This window comes from Xylocopa sonorina, chromosome 2 (genome assembly GCF_050948175.1).
Source record: "Xylocopa sonorina isolate GNS202 chromosome 2, iyXylSono1_principal, whole genome shotgun sequence".
NCBI classification, from domain to species: Eukaryota; Metazoa; Arthropoda; class Insecta; order Hymenoptera; family Apidae; genus Xylocopa; species Xylocopa sonorina.
In genome coordinates, this window is record NC_135194.1 from 12,501,951 (window position 1) to 12,527,001 (window position 25,051).

The 25,051-nt window shown below is 33.7% G+C and overlaps 2 protein-coding genes across 4 annotated transcripts; both read right to left on the minus strand.

The window, feature by feature from the left end:
* Positions 1 to 1,684: 1,684 nt before the first annotated feature.
* Positions 1,685 to 13,686, minus strand: LOC143433165 (uncharacterized). 2 transcript variants are annotated; one of them, XM_076910322.1, is made up of 14 exons: positions 13,282 to 13,686; positions 11,470 to 12,261; positions 8,564 to 8,711; positions 8,264 to 8,477; positions 7,798 to 7,893; positions 7,244 to 7,481; positions 6,873 to 7,174; positions 5,083 to 6,727; positions 4,692 to 4,978; positions 4,484 to 4,592; positions 4,065 to 4,407; positions 3,734 to 3,974; positions 2,745 to 3,616; positions 1,685 to 2,533 (listed from the first exon to the last, which is right to left on the minus strand). In XM_076910322.1, exons 2-14 carry the CDS (start codon positions 11,648 to 11,650, stop codon positions 2,362 to 2,364), a joined length of 4,848 nt encoding a protein of 1,615 aa, XP_076766437.1. In that variant the 5' UTR covers positions 11,651 to 12,261; positions 13,282 to 13,686; the 3' UTR covers positions 1,685 to 2,361. The 2 variants fall into 2 exon arrangements, with proteins under 2 accessions (XP_076766437.1, XP_076766438.1); XM_076910323.1 differs by lacking the exon at positions 7,798 to 7,893 and having other exon boundaries at positions 13,282 to 13,685.
* A 5,000-nt stretch (positions 13,687 to 18,686) lies between these two features.
* On the minus strand, positions 18,687 to 24,874 carry LOC143433156 (angiotensin-converting enzyme). Of its 2 annotated transcripts, none has more exons than XM_076910309.1 (14): positions 24,716 to 24,874; positions 24,446 to 24,626; positions 21,932 to 22,126; positions 21,689 to 21,847; positions 21,525 to 21,606; positions 21,304 to 21,444; positions 21,036 to 21,218; positions 20,873 to 20,967; positions 20,634 to 20,785; positions 20,420 to 20,547; positions 20,111 to 20,357; positions 19,928 to 20,017; positions 19,743 to 19,850; positions 18,687 to 19,657 (listed from the first exon to the last, which is right to left on the minus strand). In XM_076910309.1, exons 3-14 carry the CDS (start codon positions 22,115 to 22,117, stop codon positions 19,048 to 19,050), a joined length of 2,181 nt encoding a protein of 726 aa, XP_076766424.1. In that variant the 5' UTR covers positions 22,118 to 22,126; positions 24,446 to 24,626; positions 24,716 to 24,874; the 3' UTR covers positions 18,687 to 19,047. The 2 variants fall into 2 exon arrangements, with proteins under 2 accessions (XP_076766424.1, XP_076766425.1); XM_076910310.1 differs by having other exon boundaries at positions 24,446 to 24,623; positions 24,716 to 24,872.
* Positions 24,875 to 25,051: the final 177 nt, after the last annotated feature.

Genomic DNA, 25,051 nt, shown 5'->3' on the forward strand with positions numbered 1-25,051 from the left:
TCTGCACGGAGTCTGAATAGCGCTTGACTATCAGGTTGCAGTATTATTGTCTAAAACTCGCTAAGATGAAATTATTTGAAACGCTTAGATAGTCCATCCGGCAACCCCTTTGTTTGATAGTTACAAGTCAATCCTCGGCTTAAAGTATTAATTTATGATGTTATTTAAATTACGGCCATTTGTTGTTTCACCCGATGCTGCTTCGTGTAAAATCATTTTAAAAGCAAATCACGAGACATAATTACGTAATATTATACCGTATCCGAGAAGCGCTAATTTTATTGTTTAATCGCATATTGATCAGTCGAACGCAAAGTATTTCCACTTATTCCGCGAGATATAAAATACCTGTTAGTCGTGTTTGTAAATACAATGAACGTTTTTGTAAGTTAATATCAAAGTCATCAAAATACTTCCGATACCGTAATCCGTTTCATATCATACGTGACATATGTCATTTAATTGTATCGTCTGCTTCTGGTACTGTTATTGATTGTTACTACTGATATACAATTTTGAACAATCGAGTACGTCGTGAATTTTCAGGAAGAAAAACATTGTTCACTCGTATTTAATTTAGGTTGCATTGTATTATACATTAAATAGGCTGATCAGACATGTAGCCTGTGCACAGTCTGAGGTAGGAGAAATGTAAATAGAACTTAGCGAAACGTAATTTTAGTAATAAGACTATTAAAGAAAAAGAAAAAAAAGGAGCACTTTCTTATAATTTAAACGTAACATGACTCATAGCAATAGAATGTTCCTACGCACATTGGGTATAACTGTTTTTCAAAATCATATTACGTAGTGACAAATTTTTGTAACAAAGGCCTCATCGAGTTTTATACCGTGTACACGAAAACGTTATTTCGCGCTAACGTAAGTAACAAAAACAAAAAAGAAAGATGTATCAATTCTAACAGAATTCACTTTATCCCATAAAATTGTATACAAGGAGTGTTGGTTACAGAAAAAGTTCCTCAGTGTATGAAACGATCATGGTATCGATTATAGATGTTTAACATTATAGAAGAAGGAATAAAAAACAGCGGTGCTTGGATATATAATCTAATGTAACATTTTTTAATATCTAAATATATATAGGTAACTCTTTATCTTTGTTTTGTAATGAACTAGTGTTATTACGTTAGGAATGAAACCGAATTACCATTTCGTCGTTTACCATTACGATTGTTCTGTAACGATAGTTTATTTTGTCGATAATGTAATATACGATACGATTGCATAATTAAAAGCACGGGAAATAATAAACATTTTAATAAGCGAAACAGTTAAAAATCGGTCTATCGATGGTTGTAAAAAAATGTGAATAGATTTAGAAAGCATACTCGATGAACATGAAAATTCTACTTATATGAACATATATCGTATGTTTTTATTTGCCGCTTATCAATGAAAATTAGAAACATCGACCATGTAGTAAGCCATAATTCTTATTTCTTTGTACATTTAAGAGAGTTTACATTGAGTTTATTTTGTATAATGTAATTTAACATAATTGAAGAGAAGCTTTCAAGGTTACTGAAGTTTAATATTTTCAAGACTTGCATGCTTCGTATTTATTATTTATATTTATTTGTTTGATTACGCTAGTTTCATATTCTAAATGAATAAGATGCCTTACAAAAAGTATACTGCCGTACGAAGAAATATACAGGGGTACAATTACAATTTTAGATTTTATTTGATTACATTGTATGCCGTTCAGCATACTAAACAATACATGAAGCAAGTAAAAAAATGTGATCGTTTGCGAACCACAAGCGCGCAATGTAATAATTTATACACATCAGGATAAAATTAAACGAGATACTTGTTAATCGTGCGATATACGGAATAGACGAGAATAAAATATAAGTTACAGCGTTAAAAATAAAATTCAACGTTATCGCACAGTCGCATTGATAAACTTACCTATACACTATGATCACAGTTACATTCATAATATTATAAGTTATTACATGTCGTTATCGTCTTTATCATCATTATTATCATATTTCACTGTATATATGTACATTCTGATTATAAATAGGTATATGTTCAGTTAATTAAATATAATCTGGTTTGAAAGCCTATGACTAGTGATACCTATATTCTTTAGTCAATGATAATACGACCGATAATACTATCGCAATCTGATATAAATGAAGCTTCAAACAGTTATGGATATAATAACAATTACTATATACCATATTTTAAAAACAATTCTATGCCTCTCCTTTAATACACTGTACACGCATTCTTTATCCTCTCGTTTTAGGTTCGTAGTGTTTTGGAGTCTTATAACTCTTTACTTCACTTAAATTATCTCTCTGTTGAATAATGTTTAGTGTGGGGCTAAGTCTGAATAGTATGCACGCACATCCGCGGAACCAGACCTTTTCTATCACCTCTCGCACATAACAACCACTTACTATCTACTTCTAAAATTACTTTCAGCTTCTCACCTTCCCCAAATGCGAGATGTCCGTTATCTGATGAAACTCTATGCGTGAGCGTACGAACTTCTCTGGAACCGAGATGCGTGATCTGTTATTTTACTAATCTACAAAAAAAGAAACAGAAAAGAAAAACCAAAGGTTAAGCCCTAAAGCTATAAACAAAAGAGAAATTATGCACAATGCAATAAAAAAACCATAAAAATAATAACATTTTCTTGCTTTAAATAATAAATCAATTTTAACGATACATTCGACACGATTACTTTCTTCTCTACTCACTTAAGTGGTTTTTTTGTAGGAGGATTTCTTGCTGTACTAGCAGTAGTAGTTGGTCGTGGCAAAGACGTAGACGCGGCTCGTCTTTGGGGAGATATTATGTTTTTGTCCTTAGACATTACACCGTAAGACTTGTAAGGAAGAGAACTAGGTCGCGTTAAATGAGTTCTTGTTGCCCCAATAACTTCTTGATCCACTCTACTAGTACGTTTCGTTACGTCTTTGTTTCTTACTTCTACAAGTTTTTTTGGCGTAGTTTTCGTCGTCGAAAGCATGACAGGTTTCTTCAACGATGGAATTCCTGAGATAGGAGATTTCGTATTTTTGGCATGTCCTGGTATCGTACTTGATTGTTTCACCGGTGAAGTAAGAAGCCTTGGTATCTTAGACTTTCCCGCACTGGTGGGCGTTCGTGTAGGCGATAAGGGCGATGATATTGCTGGTTGAATCTTTGTATCGTCCTTTCCAACCATTAATTCCCACTTCTCTTGAAGCTTTCGAAATTTCTCTTCCCCGGGCATGTCGTCTTCGTCTTCCATTTTACTTTCCGGGCTATGCGATTTTTTAATAGGCATCGATTGCTTATTCGAAGCTCTATTCAATGGTGAATGTTCTAAACTATCACTATAGTCTTCAGAGTCCTCGGAAGCCAGTTTATCGAGAGCACGAAATATTTTTGAACCTATAGGATTACTTAAACGTTTCTTCACAGTTTCCATATCCTTCTGTATACCGCCAGATTTATCGTCGTAGTTGGTATAAGCGACGCACGATCGCGGACGAACTTTCCTGGGACTAGAAACCATTGCACACGTGTCCGTTTTATCAAAATGATGTTCTTTTGCGCTAAGATCGACATTCCTAAAGTTTACAGCCTGTAGTATAATTATAATTGATTAATTTTGATAATAAAATCTTCGACAAACAGCATGAAATCGTTAATATATTCATACACGTAACATTTAAGAGTATTTAATATTCTCTATACTTACATTAATAGTATGATTATTTAAATTACCAAAGCTATTATGAAGTTGGCGATACTGATATAAAAGATCAAGCTGAAATGGACAAAATACAAGAGGATTTAAAATGTATAAAAGAGCGTCGACAACTTCTCGTGCGTTTGAATTAGCCAAAGCTGCCACAAATAGACTATTATTATTGTAATGTTTCTTTAGAATGGACTCTCTCGTACATAAATACGCAAACCATGCATCCAACGCTCTTAAGCTGAAAAATATATGTACAACTCAATTATAGTACTGTTATATTGTTCATACTAGAAATTGCATAATAGTTTTTATCGTGATAATTACTTACTTTAATAAACCAAATACAAATGCATGAAACTTTAGCATTCCTTCCGTAATAACATCTTCCCCATTAATCTTTTGTACCAATTCGTTCAATGCTTTAGTGACTGGACCTTGTTGAGAAGATGCTTCAACCACTTGCCACACACTATTTGTTATTGGTCCGAATGTAGAATTTAAATGTGGTCTCAATCCATCCGACATGATGGCATACAAAGCTGGGCACAAATTACTAACACAAATATAAGCACATTCATTTTTATCATTGTAATTCTGTCTATTATGAGTCGACTCAGTATTCCAATATTTCAGTAATAAATCTACCGCTTTATTTGTGGATAATATCATTTCTAAAAAAAAGTATGTATATATTAGTAATCTATTATATGGTTAAAAAGAGTATTACCAGTAAAATTATCTATTTACTTCTTTTTTCATCTAGATCCAATTTACTATCGGGACTTGTCGCCCTTCTTTCCTCTATAAATGCAGGATCGTTAGTTTGTTCACTTGTAACAGCATTTAAGTTATTAGTCTGAAACAATTTGTTTCTTTTCTTTTGAAAAAGTTCGATATACGCATAAAATTTATATACTGCAAAAAAAAATAATATGAAACATCTTTAAAAAGATACCTTATTGTCTAAATATTTTTTCCTTTGGTTCACGGCAAAACTGACAGTCTTTTTCTGTGATTCTATCATTTCAGTAGCTTTGGTAACGTCTTTATTCATCCTGAGTGCTAAAAACTTTCTTACATACGATCTTAATTTAACGTCGGGATATTCCGTATCTCCGTCGCTACTTTGTGACGAGAAACCACTACGCTTCAAAAATTCTTCCAATTGTTTTACATCATCCTCGCTATTTTCAGAATTTTCAGTCTCTATATCTGCAGTGCTAGCTATTTCATTTACTCTTTCTAAAATACCACAAAATACCACGAAATATTAAATAATTGCATCATATGGAACATAATCGAAGTTCTGATAATCATAACCGTACGTATGGATTAATTATATTTACCCGTATGATATCTTTCTTCTATCTCGTCAACATCCTTTTCTGAATCAATGACTCTTCCACGACACGTCAATTGCAAATCATTGTTCATATAATATGGCTCTTGCAAAGACATCCTTTTATTCGTCTCTGGCGATTGATCTTCTATTTCCTCTACATCTCCCATTTCGAACATGCTATATCTCTTACTAGCAGGAACCTTGCTTTTTCTTAAAATACTTCTAGGTAAGGGTGGTCTAGGTGGCACTTTTCCATTAGAAAATTCAGACTCGCGATCACCGTGTGGCAACGAAATCGATCGTTTTGGTAAAGATGGGCAAGGTGTCTTTGTCTTATTAATTTGCCTGTACATTTTTTTATCGTTACTCACTAAACTGGCCTCGGAACTAATACTATCATAACGGTAAAGATACAATGGATTGGTTGCGTTATTCAACGTTTGCTGATTCGTCGATGAGTCGGTCAGTATCGTGGATGATCCTCGATATCCAGAGGATGGCTGCGTAGCGGTACTACTAGTGGAGGATGAATTATTTGGTATGATTTCGCTTATGGTACGAGTTTTGTGACGCATCGGTGGTGATAAACAAAACAGAGGCTTTTTCGTTTCTTCATTGATGTTGATGTGCCTCGAAACTTCTGGCACATCGTGTAGAATTTTCTTGTACTCGTTGGGCAAAAGGAATGTTAGCGACTCCCAATCCTTGACGTGTGAAAATCCACGTTGACGCAACGCATCTATATCGTTACATGAGAATGGTCTACCAGCTCTACCGGTATGTTTCCAGCTAACTCTATTCCTTCCGAAACATTGCGGTTTCAAGGCTACGTTGCTCAACTTTGTATCTTTGATATTTAGAAACGATAAATCAGGTAAAGCGTAGTTCGGATATACAACGTAAACTGGTTTCTTATTAACGATCGTCTCTCTTACAGATGGATTTTCTTTCTCCTTTACAGGTGGCGTAAATACTAACGATGTTTGAACCGAATTATCTTCGGTTTCAGCTATTGCTTGAATACCTGTCGTTTTGCAAATTGGATGCTTCTTCTCGAAAGATTTCATCCATGCGACTTTTCGCGGATGTTCGAATGCGTTAGGGATTACATCGAATTCATTCTGGTCAGTGTCATTATCATGCGTTAAATCCGATTTGGACATATTTTCTGATAATTCTTCTACAGACGCAGATGACATCATTTCATCCTTTTGTTCGCTTATCGTTGATGTATGCTTTGGAATGTCACTAAAACTGTCTTTCTGATTATCGGTCTTTTGATTGTGAGGAACATTAGTTTTAATCCAATTCATAGTAAAGTCGCTTTCTGGAACTTGAGGTTTAGAATTATTCTTTATATTCTGCCGTTGTATCTGCGTATTCGTATTAGTACCACTGTCACTAGCACTATTATTTGTAGGCCATCCATTATCACTAGTCGAGTCTGATTGATCTAAAGTGAGACTCATTCCTTCAGCACTCATACTCTTTTGTTTCATAAACAACTTAACAAGACTTAAATTCTGTAGCTTCTTCCCCGTTGAATTGTGCTCACCGTTGTCCGAGCTCTCTTCATTTATAGACCGACTCATTACAGATCCCGAACTGTGCAACTGTTGTGCATGATTGTTTGATTCTGCAGAATCAACCTGTATCAAAAACAATTCGAACAAAAATCGTTCAATTGATTAAACATCGTTCAGTTACGCGTGCAAAGAAAATGTGTTCACCTTTTAAGGATATAAACGATTATTTTTCTTAATTTTTATAATAAAATGTTTCTTAGATACTTACAGAAAAATTAAGAGGTATATTGAGATTTTGTAATTGCGTAGCTTGAGTAAGATCTGGCAAACTTTGGCTTCTTTTATTTGCTACGGATATAATATTGTCCACGCCATGCGAAAATTCTGGTATCGTATTGTTATTGCCTGATGGATGACGCGTTATTATTTTATTCATAGAAGAATGTTTTAAATTACTCCATGTAGTATATATTTTAGAATCAGAACATGCCATCGATAAATCTAATCCATTTTTTAATCCCGCGTTTCTGTTATAATATGGTCCTGTCGCGCCGTAAGTTTTTTGCTTTTCTGTAAAAGATAGGATATAATTATATTTCTTTACTACGTTTATCTATCAAACTTGTTTATTTTATGTACCTTGATTTTCAAAATCTTGTGAACCATCGGAATACATTGTGATACTACCCTCAAAAGCAATGGTATAGTTGTCTTTGTTGTTTGTTTGGCATGTTAGCAACATATCCTCGCAGTCCAGAGAGTCGACGCTGTAGCTACCCCCCGGTGGTAGTACGGGTGTCTCTTTCAAGGGCGAGAAGAGTAACGACGATTTGCATATTGAAATTGTATCCGTCGTTGAACAGGCCGAATCTTCTCCCTTCAATATGATATACGTTTTTGTTACAGAATTCTATATACTTCTAAATAATCTCCCATGCACTTTATGAAACTAGCACAGCTCATTTTCATGCACAGGTTAAATTACAATTCATTTCATCAATTCTAGTTGTCTCTTATGATTATTATATAATCAAACCAGCTTGAATATGTTCCTTTCATTGAACATGCAGAGGAATTGCAAGCAAATTGAGTTTTATTTTCATATCAAGTAAAACTCATGTTGATGTAATTGTTTTTATGTATCCACCTCAAAATCAGCAAAAGAAATTCAACATTTTCAGCCATTATCATACCTGGCTGCTGGTATGAGGGCTGATAGATGAACCGATGTCTAGTTTTCCCATAACAGATCCAGATATACTGGCATACCGTTCCCTTTGATAGTTAAACTGCCATGATAATGAGATACAGAATGTCTTTAGAATGTTAATTACAAAAAGAGTGAAGAAATAGGAAGTACCTTAAACTGTTATAACCAAGAACCATAATTAGAGATAGTTAGAAGATGAACAATAATATATATCGCTAAAAGAATTCCGTAACAAAAATTTATTCCAACATATCAATGTTAATACTGTTGAAAAATATCAATACCATATGATCCAAAAAATGCACAAAATATATATAATTTGCTTGCAAACTATCCACAGTGAAGATATTTAAATTTAATAATTAGATATGTATTACGTAATTTAAAATTTATAACATAAGTATAAAACTATAAAATAGATAATACATATAATAATTAATTATATTTACCTCAGAATGCTGGACTGGATCTGTGCACATCACAGGTAATGCAGTGAGCAGAGTATGTATGTCTGCTGTGCGAAAGCTTTCTATATCAATTTCTGCGAAATTAGCATCCAGATTACGGGCAAGGTCATCGTAATAGCCCAAATCTTCCCGAGAATATGAAGCAGAGAGTGAGGACAATACGCTTGGATGAACATGAAGTCCCCCATCCCTATAGCTAATATTTTACATATTAATAAATGTACACAATTAAAAAATACAACTAAAATATGAACATATTGTAACTTAAGTATAAAATCCTACCCATCAATGAACCACTGGTACTCCACATTATCTTGTACAAACTCAGAACTAATCAGATCGTGTTGGATAGAATCTGTTGCAGGATTGGAATTGCAATCAGACCCAGGTGTTTGTGGATCTTCCATCACTGCAGCCCCCTTGCCTGCACCTAAGACACATTACGTATTATTAATAAGTGAAATCACTAAAGTACTGTACACAATTTGAACATAAAATTATAGAAACAAACCATATCTTGCATAAACAAAGTGTTTTTGTGGTTTGTTAAACATGTTTCTCTTCTTTGCAAATGTCATATTGCAAATCATGCATAGTGGATCATTTTGTATCGTTAAAAATTACATTATACAATCACAATTGTATGTTACCTCGTAACAGATCATCGTATATTGAATCGTCGCAATGCCATATTCCGTGTCACACAAGTCGCGTAGATAAATACGCGGAAAAATTACATATCGTCTTTATCATATTCTTTTAGAAAAAAATAATCGTACGTAATATTTTTCTATCGATGTTATACGCACGTATCGTAATATCGGTTACCTCATATAATGAAATCAATGAGACGGCTCTAATAAATACCAATAACAATAATGCACTAATAAACACGCAAGGAGTTTCCTCCTCTTCATACACCGTGGAATGTAAGTACACGATAAAGAAGTGTCAGCCAATGACGTCAGGTTTAGGTTATGGCGGACGCATTTGAGTAAGTGCGCCCGTGTTCCGTATCAGGGATGATCAAGGCTGCGCGTCATCAAGATACTTAAGAGGGCGTGTTTTAAGGTTAGTTGTAACGTAATCAAAAATTAATTAATCGATTGAAATGTATTCATTTTCGTTTGTAAAATGTATGACGTTGCAGATCAGCACATGCATAATGAGGAAACCTATCGAATAAGCTGCTCCGAATTATCATTAATCACCAATTTAATTTAATATATTCTCAACGTAAGTAAAAGTGTTAAGACCATTTAAAGACATGGACAAACTTCGTCATGTACAATAAAATGATTTGTTCGACTTTATTTTCTTATATATGTTAGGTTTTGTTTTAGATTTTGATAAGCTTTGTAATTATAGGAAAAGTTATAAACATTGTAAGTAAAGACACGGTAGCGTGGTTCGTAGTTTACCGTCATTCATGGTTAACACACACGCGACCGATTCAATGGACGGGCGTACACACTTTCGATGATCTTCGGATGTTTTTATCGCGAAGAATAAATTACATGGTAAAAAAAGAAGAAAATGTTTTCAATACGATTGCTAATCGTACCTCGAATAATTCTTTTCCACCGCATCGCCACGGTCGTCCGGCTTTTCTGTTCTACGGAAAATATTTACATCCGATAAATGTTATCCGAAAACACTCATGCTCACGACCATATGGCGCAAACCAACCCGTCACTCATAGTTAGGAATTCATTTTAACTGCGCCTATGGAGTACGATTGCTCATGCGGCGCATGAGCATTGCCAATCCAGCGTAAAGGGTGGGCGAAAGGAAATCGGATACAACACGCTTGAATTAAGGTTACGATACGACACGCTAGATTTCTTTTGTCGTCTGTCGAAATATTTACTACTCATATCTTTAGAGGTAAAATGTTTGCCTCAGTCGTCTGCTTTAATTCTGAATGTTCAATATGGTTATAAAAATTACACGTACACATACATCGTCACACCTTCCAAATCAAGAAATAATATTATTACTATCATGAAAAGCAAAGTATTCGAATATTTTAACGATCCAAGAATTTGGTATTGCTGGGTATTTTAAATTATTCGCGTTTATGGTTGATAACGTTGATTAATTTTATCCTAAAGCGTAGTCCGAATATCATTAATCGAAGTTTGACTTCATGGAAGTTGTTTTACATGTTCGACAATCTTCTTAATGCTAATGCCAGCTGTGATTTTACAGATCCGAGGAAAAATCTTTCACAGTGCTTCGTTTGCCAGTGTCGAGGCCGTCAGATAATTTTAGCTAGCCACAGAAGAAGCGGGGGAAGAGGTAGAAGAAATTCAAGAGCCAAATTTTGCGACTCGACGAAAATTTTACGCGTTATCCGATGAAATATAATCCCTATGAGACATTTGCCAGAGACATCGTCTCGTTATTAGGCAGTTGTGATTTTTAGGTAAGAATATTTTAATTGAAGAAAAATGTTAAAGTTTATTAATAACGAGCCCTTGAAGCATAGTAACAGTATCATTATGTTGCATTTCAATTTTTAGGAAACAAGTGTGTTTTTATCTCTTCATCTTTTTTTAATGGTTTTAGTTAATTATAGGGTATTAACGAAAATACATTATGAATCATTGGATGATCACGTTTCCGTGTGTAAACGTTTCAGCAGATGTCACAGAATTATTTCTTCTCTCGTGCACACATAGAAAGCACTCCCACATGTGTAGTGTGGCTACCCGAAATAGTAGGGTACGGTGCCATTTCTCACACATGTAATCGTGGGAAAGTCTTAAATTGGGAAACATTTTTTTAATTCTTCTAAACCACTTATGTAATCTCTTGATATGTTCACATTTGAATTGATGTTACTACAGCAGCCTCAACGTTACACGTTTATTAGCAATTGTTAACACGCACAGCCTTGAACGAGATAATACGTACTACTCTTCTAATAATAATTAATTCGTTTGCAAATGATTGTAAAATTAATATAGCATTTAAGAAGAAAGAATATTAAATGCACGTTTGCCTTTTAGGTGCAGGAAAATTAGATTTGCTGCTTCCTGAATTTCAATTCGTAATTTACCGATTACTAGGCCACTGCCTTATCAATAGAGCTATTCGATTATTATAGTAGATTTGTTTGCGTATATCTAAATACGAATTAAATGACTGTATATATAATATATATGAATTTTTTATCTCCTTACGATTATACAGAAAGCAATTGCATTTCTCATTAGGACGCCGGTAATACTTTCGTTCCTGCCTCTTGCGTTTGCCATAGTAAAGATGCGACGGTCGTGCAGGCGCTTGAAATGGTGGGCTTATACGACCCACAGAGAACTCTGCTATTTTCATGATGACGCACAACAAAAGCACTATCATCATTTGTCAATATTCAGCGTTTTTGTTATTCTATCACGTTACAACATAGTAGTAACGCTGACTCACTGTAAGTTAGAACATCTAACGAATATTCTCGTAAGAGATTAGTTTAATCACGTAAAAACAAACAGTACACAGTTTATCAAACGTCCAACCGTAAAAATGTTAAGCTTAGCTTGTCTATCATTTTTAAATGTGTTCACTTTTTATTATTCCACTATGTACACAATGTATATACATTTATCACTTCAAAGTTACATCACGAATAGGAACAATTCCTGCGACACTGCAATCTCCTGATGCTCTTCACACATGAAAGATGTTTGCACTTTGACAGAAACACGCGTAAAACAGAGTCGATTGCTTGTCCGCACTCGAGCCGATGACACCTTTCAAAGATGCCTTTGTTTACAGCATACTATTTCACTTCAGCGTTTGTATCGTGAACAGTGAGCACACGTATCGTGGTTGAACCCACGTTTCCGTTTTTACTGACAAGGAAAAGCGACGTCTGTGTATGGAAAGTGTGCAACTGTCCTGGTCTTTAAGAACCTAAGTACGGGAGATACTGAAATACTGCATTGACTTCCGCTACGTTGGAAGAAATGTTATAACTGGAAAAATTGACATACTTTTTATTGTTTTGTTTTCTCGAATTAAATTTTATTTTAATGTCTTCATATTAAACAGTTTCATAGTGTTAATTGATTTGATCGAAGTACGTAGCCGGAATTATAGTGATACTTCGAATAATGTAAATTTAAAACTTCTAAACAAAAGGCAAAAATTAGTAACCATTACAAGGTATACAAATTTTGAAATTTCTTTATAATTGACATTTTTGAAAATACGATATGGATAAGGCGTACTTATCGGCATGATTCATAATTTTTATTTGAACCAGAATTGAAGATATCAAAGTAAAGAGAAGTACAATTTAAACAGAGATATGGAACTTTAAGAATTGCAAAATGTAAGTTTGGCATCGGTCTAATATTCTAGTCGACAATAGTAATAATAGACATTACGTCAATCGACGCATTCAACTGCCTAAATTGCAATAAGTGGCGAAGCAATTGTTTCGACCTAATCGAATGTTAAGATAACGGAGGTTCGTCGGACCGATTAATGCTTTGAAAAATGAGGAAAAGATAAAAGTTGTTGAAACACTGAGTCATACAGATCGATGTCTGCGTTAACAATATATGTTCATTATCGAATGCCATATATAATCTACTTTGATTAAAGGTTAATAGAGATTTTATTATAAGAACGATTTATACGAGCTATTATCTATTCAGAGAAAGTGAAGTGTACTAAATTCGTTTACTTTCAGATAATCTATCGGGTAACTGATAACACGAAACAATTAATCTTGCCGGTGTCGTAGTAAACACTGTGCATAATAAACGTGCTTCATTACAATAAGTAAGAGACTAATGAACGTATCCTTACAACCATGATCAAAACTCGAAAAGATAAAGACCAGGTGAATCAGAATTAATTTTCTCTTCCACTAAGTGGACCTAAACGATTACAATTGTACGTCAAGCGGCATTCAGATACGTGACAGCTATTTCTCGCCAGTCGACACACTCGGTGTAGTAACATTGGTCGATCAAAAGGGGGCGAACCTGTAGTTGCTTAGAAAGGAGGAGACTTTTCATGGATGCATTACACAAGAAACACACAAATACGAAAATGTCATCGTTTTACTGGATGTCTGCGTGACAGATCACGAACTAATTGTATCCAAAATTATCCGTTCACTCTTCAATTGTCGAATAGACGATCGTACACACGAATCTCTTCAGATATTAATTCTAATGCAACACCACACTTAACGTAATCACTTGTTTTCTGATAATGATCGAAACAAAACTTTAATCCGATCAGTGATCCCGAACAGTGATCAATTAACGAGTAGCAGAATTTTTCAACGTTTATTTCGGCGGAATCAGTATCTGGACCGCTGTCTGAGTCAGACTGCCCTAACAGCGTGCGTCCTGCGCGGGAGAGCGTTTGCACACGGCACGACACGACGCGGAGTGTTTAATCTCTATTAATAAATACCCGCTCTGCTTCGGCCAGAATAGAGAGCAGCTCTCCGCTACCGGCTCATTGAATGTGTACGAGGTGTTTCATATTGGAGTTTTGTAATAAATGCGAGCGGATTTCATTCTTAATCGATTATCACTTTACGGAAGAGGTTAAGACCATATCGACAGGAAAACAATGTATAATCGAACGTTTGACATTTTATTCACAGCTTCCTCGAGCGGTGAATTTCAATTTTGATCGTTACACATTTATTATTTCGTTAATTTGCGAATTGAAAGTAATGAATGATGTATACCAGTTAATCACGATAATGCTTTCGATTTGAGTTCGAGCAATCGCTGTGACTACTGTTGCGAGAAATCGATTCTCGGATTGAACGGTAAAAATAGCATTATAATACTCTTCTTGCTTAGACAGTCGGTTTGTTAGTAGACAATTATTTAATATGATTATATTTAAATGACATTTAATTTGTCATTATAATTTTGTTCATTTCTGTTTGAGTCAGTTTTTTCATTGAATTCATATAAATAGACAGTAACATTAACTGCGACATCTGCGAGCCAAGATACGTAACTGTAATCGATTCATCAAATTTATAAACACTTCGATTGTTACTTTTATGTATATTATATCAATCAATACAATTAATACGATGAAATACAATAAAAAATCAATAAAAAGTTGATTGGTTTAAGAGAATGGATAGAAAGAAATAGGACGACGAAATAATCGTCTTTAATCCAAACGCGTTACAGTCCTTTCTTTGTATGAAACACTGTAAATGACCGCAGATAACAGATATTCCAGAAAGCCACAATGGAGCTACTTGAAGATACTTCTAAGAACACAATAAGGCATTGAAAAAAGCTAGCATTCTTTGCGTATCGATATTAAGGAAACATAAGTATTACATTTGCTATATACCCCTACTTTTTATGTAGTTCGAATGCATAATAAACATCTTCAATAAGATGCAGGAACACACTTAAACTGAAGTATGCGGTAAGAAAGAAGTTGCCAGATAATAAGTACTAGATATTAAGCACCATAAGAAAATGCATCGGATGTAACATATCCAGGCTTTGACCATTAGTTGTTGGTCTACATTTAAAGTGGGTCGAAAGAAGTATAAATTACGACCCTATATGTATGCGCAAATTGAACTTACCAACGCGTTCTCCGTTGCCGCAGACAATACCTGTCGCCAAGGCCTGAAAAATATGATTACATTATTAATCTTGTTTGCTGGAATTTTGGCAATATTTGTAATAGTAAGAGAAAAAAAACGCAATTGTATTTTTTTCGGATTATGTTACTTTTTGCTAGAAACATTTCCACGTTGAAATATAATGACATTTACAGTTCAGTGGATTTTTATGAAACTCAATATTACCCTTGATATTTAAAAGATATCAATGTATTGACAGTTTGATTACCCACAATAAGTTTTTAAAATATATGAAATTTTATTCTTTTGCAACATTATTTGATTTACATCAATGGGCTGCGACAAGAATTTCGCATTCTTAAGCTATTTCGTAGGTAGTAGGTTATAAAATACCACGTTATTTTTGAACCTTCGCAAATGCAGCGAAGCAGTACCTTTGAAAGATTGTTGTGCATTCTTTCCTCTTACAACTTGAGGGCTAATATAAATACTGTTTAATAGAGAATACCTCATGTTCTTTTGTTTCATAATAGTTATTATAAAATGATTACACTTAATTTTTATTAAATTGCTTTACATGATAGTATGATCTCAACTTATCTTAATAAGATAAAAGTTGCATCATATAAAATTACAAAATTAATTTTTAAACACTATTTTATTTGTTATCATTTGTTCGAAGGAACTTGAGGAATAAAATGTAATTTCCACTGTATGGCATTTTAATCTAAGATTTATTAGAAAAACAAGAAATGATTAGACAGGTGAGGAAAATGATTAGATATGTCTGCTTTTGCAATTTCGAAACACGTTTTTCTTTCTACAGCCCACATAGCTTTGTTCTATCCAGTCTTTCTTTTTTTCCTGCGGGCAAATAAGGTACACCTATATAAGTCTCAACACGTGAATAAAGGCGTCAGATTGTAATTAGTCAGAAGGACGGTATACGAGCGACTGGAAGCGATTCTTAAGCTAGTTTTCTGACCCAAGCAAACAAAAAGGCCGAGTGCTCTGGGTAAGAAGGTCACTGGATCCTAATAACAGTTCGTGCCTAAATAAGAAGAGGATGATTCATTCGTGGTACAATTATCTGCTACTGGATGGGGTTTGAGAATTGATCGTTGTGCTGGTTAAACTTCGCGAATTGATCTCTAGTTTCTATTTCTTCTAAACCGTATAAACAATCGATAAAAATAACAGTAGCAATTTATTCGTCCTTTGGATTGCTTTGATTTTGAAAAAATATTATTGCTAACAAGTAATTAAAGTACGAAATAATGAAATTAAGACGTGGAGCCCGTTTTTAAGAATGTCAATAGTTCATTATTATGTTTTTTTGGTACACCGTATTAATTATTACATTTACAGAAAATACAATATGAAACGTAAAGCTTCATGATTAGACGTAAGTTTCGCATCGATTTTATGTGTAACAGAGGTCAATGACATATTAAGTTTAACTATGTGTGCTCTAAAACTGCGTTGTACAAAAAAAGGATCAAAAGGAATTTCTTGATCTTATTTCTTCTACAAAAGACCAACACCGCATTCCTACTCCTGATTATGTTAATATACATACACGCGGAATAGAGGTACGCCCACATTCTTTGGTTCTAGAAAACGAGTCGATATTAGAGGCGACTGAAGTACTCACGTTCATGGTGAAGGGACAGCTGACAGTCGATCCACTTAACACTTAACACTGCCACGAATTATGACATCGTGTAGATTTCCAATAGAATAACACTGTACGATTATAAAGTGGCCGTATAAGCATGTCGCTTCTTAAAAATAACGAAGATGTACTTTGCAGAATGCATATTCTGAGTCTGCCGAAGAGAGCCCCTCCCTAGCTGCAACAACCCCTGTCTAGGCTCGAATGCGCATGCTCTTGAATTTGACTGATCGTTCACGACGAAAGGGGATGATTCTGTTTCGCACTTAGCTTCTCCTCGCGTGCGTGCAATTTTAAACACTAACATACCAAGTACTGTCGTTCGAATCCATGCGAAGGGCGCAACGATAATGAACTATCGGTGGTATGGTCATCCCTTATTGTTTTGAGGTTATACTGCGCATGTCCGAAGCACCCTCTCCAGGCACTGATAATCGATTGACTGATCCACGATTTTCTCTTTTGATTCACTAAATATTTCCTCCGATACCTTTGTTTGCTAATTTGTGTGTTGGGACTGTTTATGGCAGATCATGAGTAAGAGATAAGGATGACTATTACTGACGTGCAATCACAGTACGCTTTCTTGCACGAGAATACGTGATTATATCACAACTCACCACCGACTTTGCCTTATATTGATTTTCTGCGCTTTGATTTCCGTGTCCAGAAAGGTTGTTACTTCTTCGCATGACCTCTGGCTTATACTTGAACTATAGTACATAACTGCAAACGAGAGCATGATAGAAACACTTTATTGAAAGCATTTGCTTACTAACACCTGTTTGTAGAAATCAACAATTTTGTATATAAGAAATTTTTTTGAAAGATTTGTTTAATAAATAAAATAAAAATATATTTTAAAAGATATCTATTATGCTTGGTAATACTAATGATGTAATGTATTCGGAAAAGAGATTTAAAAGTAGCGCCGTATCAACTAATATTATGAAGATACATATATAATTAATGAATACTATAAAAAATAGCATTTAACATCTTTTTAAATATATACTTTTATTACTATTTCATATTTGACTTCATTTGTATGCGAACCAATCGTGGCACAGTATTCTCCTTCGAACTGTTTAAAATCGACCAATTAGCTTCGCAACTATTTTCCGTTTCAAATTTGCAAGCAGTTGATCGGTTTACGCGGCTTTGGTCGATTCCTACGCATTAAAATTTGTGTTAAAGATATGTCAAAGACTAGTTTTTCGTAAAGTTACTTGTATTAAGTTATTGTTAAGTGTAGTGAAGAAGAATGATGTATTTAAATGTTTATAGTATGTTCCAACGAATTAGGATATCGATTTTTGGATTTATAATAAAAAAATTCGTATGATCCTCCATTTCCTTGCGATTGCATTTGCCAGAAAATTAACAGAGACATGTAAAAAGTAATAATAATTTAAGAAAAAAGTAAATAAGTTTTACGTGTGCATTTGTTCTGCATTGTATGGCATAGTAAAGCAAGCATTATCAGTGCATACGCATTTCCATGCGTATATAAAATATTAAACTGATATAACGGTCAGTAACTCTCATTTTCTAATTTTGTACCAGAACAATACTTTATTATTTTATTATTCTGTAAGGTACAAAATAAATACTTTTATAAAAAATATAAATTTTCAATATACAGTACATGGTACATGAGCTACATATACACATTCAAGTATTGTACATTGTAGTATTAAATTCGAAAAATATGTTACATGTTTAACTGATTTTGTGATGTGATTGACATTGTGATAGTTAAACATTCTATTTCATTTTACTGCTGCATTTTACAATTGCATAAGCGATTATGTACAAGCCTTAGTTAAGTTTGAGAAGTTATAGTACATAAGTTAACAAAGATATAATTGAAGTACATATTTTAAAAGTTCCATAGAGACAATATGAGAAATACTACACTATTTTGTGCATCTTTTATAACTCATTTTCTTACGGTTTGGCATATTTCTGGAGGAACTATTTGTACTTGATATATATATATATATATATATATATGCAACAATATTTGTTCTTTATTTCTAACATTAAAATTTCTGCTTTAAGAAAAATGATATTAAATCGGTAACATTACATTATTATGCAATTAAATCATTCCTGTTCTGTCTTTTGTCTTTACATTAACGTAGAGACTCATAATTGAATTAATAATATTTAGGCATTAATACTTATCATTTAGTTTCTTTTGTTAAATTCTAATTCTCTTTTTAATACATTCTTTGTTGTGTACACTGTTTAAGTGTATCGCGAGACTGATCACAGGAATTATATAAATATTTCTGAGAATAGCCTCTATCATTTTTTTGCAACGAGCAGTAAGGAATGTAGAATGTTAAATATTGTGAATTAGTAAATATCTTTCTACATTAAACGCTCCATGACAATAACTTACTTATGAGAAAAGATTGTGTTACAACCTAAATGCAAGAATAAATATATATACTATATAAATTGTGCCTTATTGCTGACATATTGTTAAACGTATCGTCTATTTTTTGGTGTTTTGCGACATCTTCGTCTTCCGAAGATCGCGATTATACAAACAATTATTGTTGCCAGCAACACAGCGGCCAGGGCCCATACTGCTTTACTAGTGTTAATCTTTGGTTTATCTGGTTCTGTGTCTTCTAGGTCATCGAATGGTGACTCATTGAGAGGAACTTCAGTTGTCGTTACTGACTTTAATACAGTACTATTATTTGACTTCTCGTCAGATATCGATACAGACGATTTAAATGTTAAATTCTTGTTAGAATCAATTACAGTATTTACATTATTTCTTTCATCATTCTGTTTATTCCTAGGTGCTGTGTCTGATTTTTTTGCTTTTGTGCCTATGCTTTTAGGCGTCGTGGTAGTTGTTGGTGGGGCATTTATTTCTGCAATAATAGTTTTTTCTAATTCATCTAACTCGGACTCTTTGGCGCTAATTCCTTTGTGTTGGAAATCCTCGTCTATATCGTCAATATAATCCTCCAAAGGTGAGAAAAATGAGAGCAGTGAATCTGATGAAATCTGATCTATTTCTAAATATTTGTTGATTACTTTTGTCCAATCATTGGCACTTCCTTGCTGAATCATTTTTCTGTTGAATAGCAGACAAACAATAATGTTCTTAATTCCTGACATAACAATGTTAGTAAAAAAATTTATTTATATGCAATACTCACAGGAAATTTATATTTATTGGTTTTCTTACAATTGAATCATATCTCACTTCTGTGGACTCCATCAGATATTCATATAATTGAAATGCTAACATTATCCCTGATAGTTTTCTGCAAAAACATAATACATACCAATATTATGTCTTGATACCTTTGTTTTAATATTTGTTATTCACAATATTACTTACGGAAGATACGGTTTATTGCTAGTGATATAATCATCATCCAAAAATGTAGGTATCTCAGTTTCATTCGAATCAAGTCCTTCGTATTCTTTTCTATAATAAAAATTACAAAAAATTCGTGTTAGAAGAAAATGTTTAAAAAGTACATCAAACTCAATTTTATGATATTTATAATAATATTAATACCTATACATCCACCAAGATGATATTAGATCTTCAGGTTTTGTCATTCCTTTTTCAATAGCGTTAATTCTCCACATATCTGCAGACATATAGTAAGAAATTCTCGGTAATGTGTTTAATGCAGTAATCATCAAGGAGATCATTAGATGCTGCTCATTATCAGTGGAGTTATCCATAACATCAATGTAATTCAACCAAGCAGGGCTTGCAGCTAAAATACCAAACAGTTCCGTCACACTTTCTTCTAGAGCTGTAAAAGAAATATAATTTTTAATTTAAGAAATATAATTTTAAATATTTTTTCATATTTACCCGAGTAGCGGTTAGCTGTATTAAGTACCGGAGTCTTTTCGACAGATAATTGGTTGAATACGACCTTTGCTACATTTTTATGAGCAGAGAGAAAATTGCTTATGGTAGGGTCGAAGCAAGTAGATACTCTAGTATACAAAAGTTTCAAAAATTTTGATTATAAAGTTGGATTGATTATTTAAAAGTTGATTTAAAATACTTAGCCGCAGAATACCTCAAAACAGCACCTTTGCAGAAATTAATTAACTTCGATGGACATTGCTGACTGAAACGACTATTTTCCCAAAAATCTGCCTGTGGCACTTGTTTCAATATTTTTTTACTCATTATAGAGGCAGTTTTGTACATTGATTTTCCAATAAGTTTCTGAAATGCAAATTAGTTAGGTTTGATTTTTGTGTTATACCATTATTGCAGCCCCTAACAGAGACACTGAAAAAAATTATTTTTTACCTTCTTCCAAAGATTTTTTTTTACATTGTACATTAAATCTGGGTGAGGTGTTACATCAACTGCTATAGGGGTCCAGTCACTTCCTTGTAAAGATCCTTTCACAAAAATATTACAGTTTTCAGTGTGATTGATATTCTGTGCACGAGGTCATTTCATATCTTACCAAGTAAATAAGCCGCTATCGTATCATTTATAGTAATGCCGTATTTCTGAGATAAGTTAACTATTACAAACTTCAATACTTTTTTGTGAAGATTAGCAATCTTGCTCCATTCATATTTAATATTACTATAGCCATTGCTATATCCGCTTAAGAGTTCCCAATATTCTGCAATGTCCTTAGCGTCTGTAATCAATGCAGTTATGTTTCATTAAGTTGTATAATTCAAGATATATAAAATTCTAATATTTCGATTCTCAGAAATGACAACCATTTGCTTTAGCTGCTTTATCAGCAAGTGGTAGGATAGTCGAGAAATTTTTAACTAGTGGAGTTAATTCTTGATGCCATGTAGTCCAAACAGAGCTCTTATTTTCAACATTGTTGTTATGGGACAGTATTCTCTCCACATCTGAAAATATTAATATTTTCAAATAATTTTCATTTAGTTTTTTATTTAATTAACTCATAATTAAGGAAAATTAATGATACCATTTCTTGTGCGATTATTTAAGGACCCATTATCAATTGTAGATAATCTCAGAAGTTCTGCTGTCCCAGCAAAATGAACGAGCTATAAAAATCAGAATTATTTTTATTTTATTTAGACAAATAACATGTATCTTTTGACCATTGAACAGAACAATTTATCCTACCGTTTGAAGATCTTCATTATCTAATAAGGCATCACCTACTTTATTCGTAATATCATATTTATATTGCAAAGATGAATCACTGCTAGAATTTTCTGTACTATTGGTAACTTCGTTTCTTTGAAAGGTCTTGAACTTGGCATAAGAAATCAGTTTTTCTTCCTGCAACGACGTGAGTATACTCATAAATGTTTGCATAGCTTATTTTTTAAAATTAATATCACGTATGGTCGCCGATAAACTTACCCATAACGATAACGTTTTATTCGATGGTGAATTAACGAATGTCCATTCCGCGTTGGCTGTTTCCGAACAACTATCCTCGTAATCCAATTCCGTCAAATGTATGAAAGCTTTAGCTTTCTTAATTTCGACAGACGCGATTGAATAGATCACCAGATTAAGGATTATATAAGCCCATTTTAATAGCATCCCTTTGCGCTAGAAAAAAATGATATTGTGAATGTTCTCTGTGTAATTATTTCATCGAATGAATAGCTTTCATTATAGGGACAGTATGGATAGTATTCCATTCACGGTTTCTTCGCTACTAATCGAAAATTACGTTAGTCATTCCTCGAAATGAGTCATTTCATTAGTATCATTTTCTTCCACGAATATCTTTTATTTGCATTTTGTTCATCATGCTTAAGGCGCTGAGACTTAATTATATGTTTAGGTCTCGTAGAAACGATGGATATCATTAAATCATAAATATTATTGCCATTATCTTATTTCCATCTATTTCTCACGTGCTCAATAGCGAAAGTATTCGTTGAAATTGAAATTCTATTGTGATGTTCGTAAGAAGTCAGCTCTGGGTTGTATAGAAAGTTTAACAAAATAGAGGAGTTTTAATGATAATCAGAGTATATAAATGTGTTGCAAAAGATCTGCTTTCGAAAAGAATAGTGAACTTAAAAATGATAAATTTAAACAATGCCGAAGTTTTTGTCTAAAACATAATACAATTATATATAATTATATAATTGCCGATTTTTCATATAAGGTATTGTCTAAAGAAGAATGAAGCACGAAGTTAGGCAAATTGTAAGAGTAATCGAAGTTATGATCGGCCAATTGTCAATTAGCCATTGTTAACACTATATTCGGACGTTAAATTGCTTTCAATTCGATACCATTGCTACCCTCCCTGAGTCAATGATCGCAATCGTAAAGACTGTTCCCTGTGCTTTCATTGGTTCATTAAATCGAACGATCACCGAAGAGCTCTTTTTTACATGACTATTGTTAAAAAAAAACTCTAATACGTATGATGCAAAATGTTTAATTTTGTTAATTAACAGACGGTTGAAAATGAAATTATTTATTTTTGAATTAGTGTTATTATTAGCTTAGCGTTATGCATACGTAATATCGCTCCTCTTTCTTTCCATAGACATATGGAAATTGTATTCGAGAATGAAACAAGGACTGATTCACTTAATTTCTGTTCTCTGTATCTACTATATAATACAACGTTGGGTGTATACATAATTGCTTAAATACATCGTGTTAATAAGCCACGCGATGATCTTTGAATCAAAGAAAATGGAAAGGACAAAAAGATGCCGTCTGTCTAGAAATAATACAATTCGAGGCCTTCATATATAAAGGTTAGAAAAACGTTGTATATAAAATTATAGATTAGATTATAAAAAAAGTATTTCTGTGCTTATGCTTTCAAATACAACTATAGAAGTATAAAATAAGTAAAGTTGACTGTGAAAGTATATAAAACTTTCTCCTTTTCGTATTTCAAGTAAATTTCTTCCGCCTTAAAAGTTACTTTTAAATTTCTAAAATCGATATATGTTTGTTACAGACTACGTAGAGCGTGACAATGAACACAGGTTTAAAATATTTAAACTGTAATTACTGGAAGAAAGAAAAGAAAGAAAAACGTTCCTCTGCTTTGTTCGAACTGGTTCAACCGGTACTGTTTCCGTCGTTATGAATTCATTTAATGGCATGTACTTTTCCTATCAATGGACCTGAATGGCACGAAACGAAAGAACGTACCAAGAATTAAGGTAATCAGTGACTACTGTCCAATGCTGAAAAACACGTTGGAACAAGTAAATAAGGGGCATTGTTTTTGATTCTTTAAATTGTTTCCAAGTCATAAACAAGTGTCCGTGAACCAAAATGAAACAGATTTGCATAGTATCGTCGTACTACGTGCACAAGAATAGCCGTGTGCAAACATACAATAAATGTTTAAGCATCTATGTTGGCCGCGTGTTGCACTACGGATTTAGAGCATTCGGTTATCGATAATGATATTATGTGATTTCCATAACGCTATCACAATACAATGTTCAAAACTTATCTCGACAAACAACCAGATACTATGATAATGGAAATCAAACGTATATCCCGCGAGATTTAAATCATTGCTTATGAAATCGTGCACCGATCAAACACAGTGTAACGCATTATCTAAGAAAATAAAAATAGATTTTTATGATACTAGAATCACTGGTCCAATTACTTCGACTAGAATGTAGTAAAGTTTCGTTCCGCTTTCTTCTATGAGCGATCTATGTGCAAAAGCGAGTAGATTCGATATGAAAAATCGTTATTAACAACAGATTGTCAGAAAACAATATCATTTGAAAATTAAGATCGTTTTTCAGTTGCAGTTTTCTCAAGTTCAAATTAAATTGCCAGATTCTTCCAAGTACGAAGGATCGATTAAAAGTTGGATCAGTGTCAAAAGAACAGATCTAAATAGTTCAGTTTCTACATTTTGCTTACCTTTGCTGGCCGAGCGTTCGTTCGCTCGACGTTCACGTTTTCGAATCTATATTTTCTGACGAGCGCTTTCGATGCGTACGACGAATAGAGGCAGACTGTGCGATGAAATGAGACGGAAAGGAAGAGTGGTAGAACACACACAGACAAAGACGGCCGCGTCCTCCCCGTTAGAACTTTCCTACTTCATCCAAAAAAAAAAAAAAAAAAAACAGAGGTCAAAGTTTGTCGCAAGAGTGTGAAATAATCGGATGCTATGTAACAGATATGCACTTTAACAGATTGATTATCTGAAGCTTATCTCACTGCAAGCGATACACAATGTGTCGCATATATACTGTATGACTTATTCGCACAAAGTTCACGCGATCCAAATTCCTTCACATCATGCCACTCGTCTTGGTGGCAATGCTTCACTGTAGCGTGTGACGTGACACATGGTCATCGGGAATGCAGTTTTATAGAGATCGTACACCTTCCAAACATTTCGTAATCTTCATCGAATAGAAATAGCATGTGTAGATAACCCAGAGGAGTTGCCGCTAATGTAGAAACCTACATTGACTATGATTCATCTATTTAACCACAGACGAGGGATAGAATAGATTA

Excerpts from the sequence above, each read along its gene's own strand:
- LOC143433165 (XM_076910322.1), bottom strand. The coding sequence starts at position 11,650 with ATGATGATAGTGCTTTTGTTGTGCGTCATCATGAAAATAGCAGAGTTC. Across the intron at positions 8,478-8,563 it reads TACCAGTGGTTCATTGATGG|CTATAGGGATGGGGGACTTC; the intron begins GTAGGATTTTAT and ends GTAAAATATTAG. Across the intron at positions 4,593-4,691 it reads AAAAATATTTAGACAATAAG|ACTAATAACTTAAATGCTGT; the intron begins GTATCTTTTTAA and ends AAATTGTTTCAG.
- LOC143433156 (XM_076910309.1), bottom strand. The coding sequence starts at position 22,117 with ATGCTATTAAAATGGGCTTATATAATCCTTAATCTGGTGATCTATTCA. Across the intron at positions 20,548-20,633 it reads TGCAAAGGTGCTGTTTTGAG|AGTATCTACTTGCTTCGACC; the intron begins GTATTCTGCGGC and ends TTTGTATACTAG. Across the intron at positions 19,851-19,927 it reads AGCAATAAACCGTATCTTCC|AAAACTATCAGGGATAATGT; the intron begins GTAAGTAATATT and ends ATGTTTTTGCAG.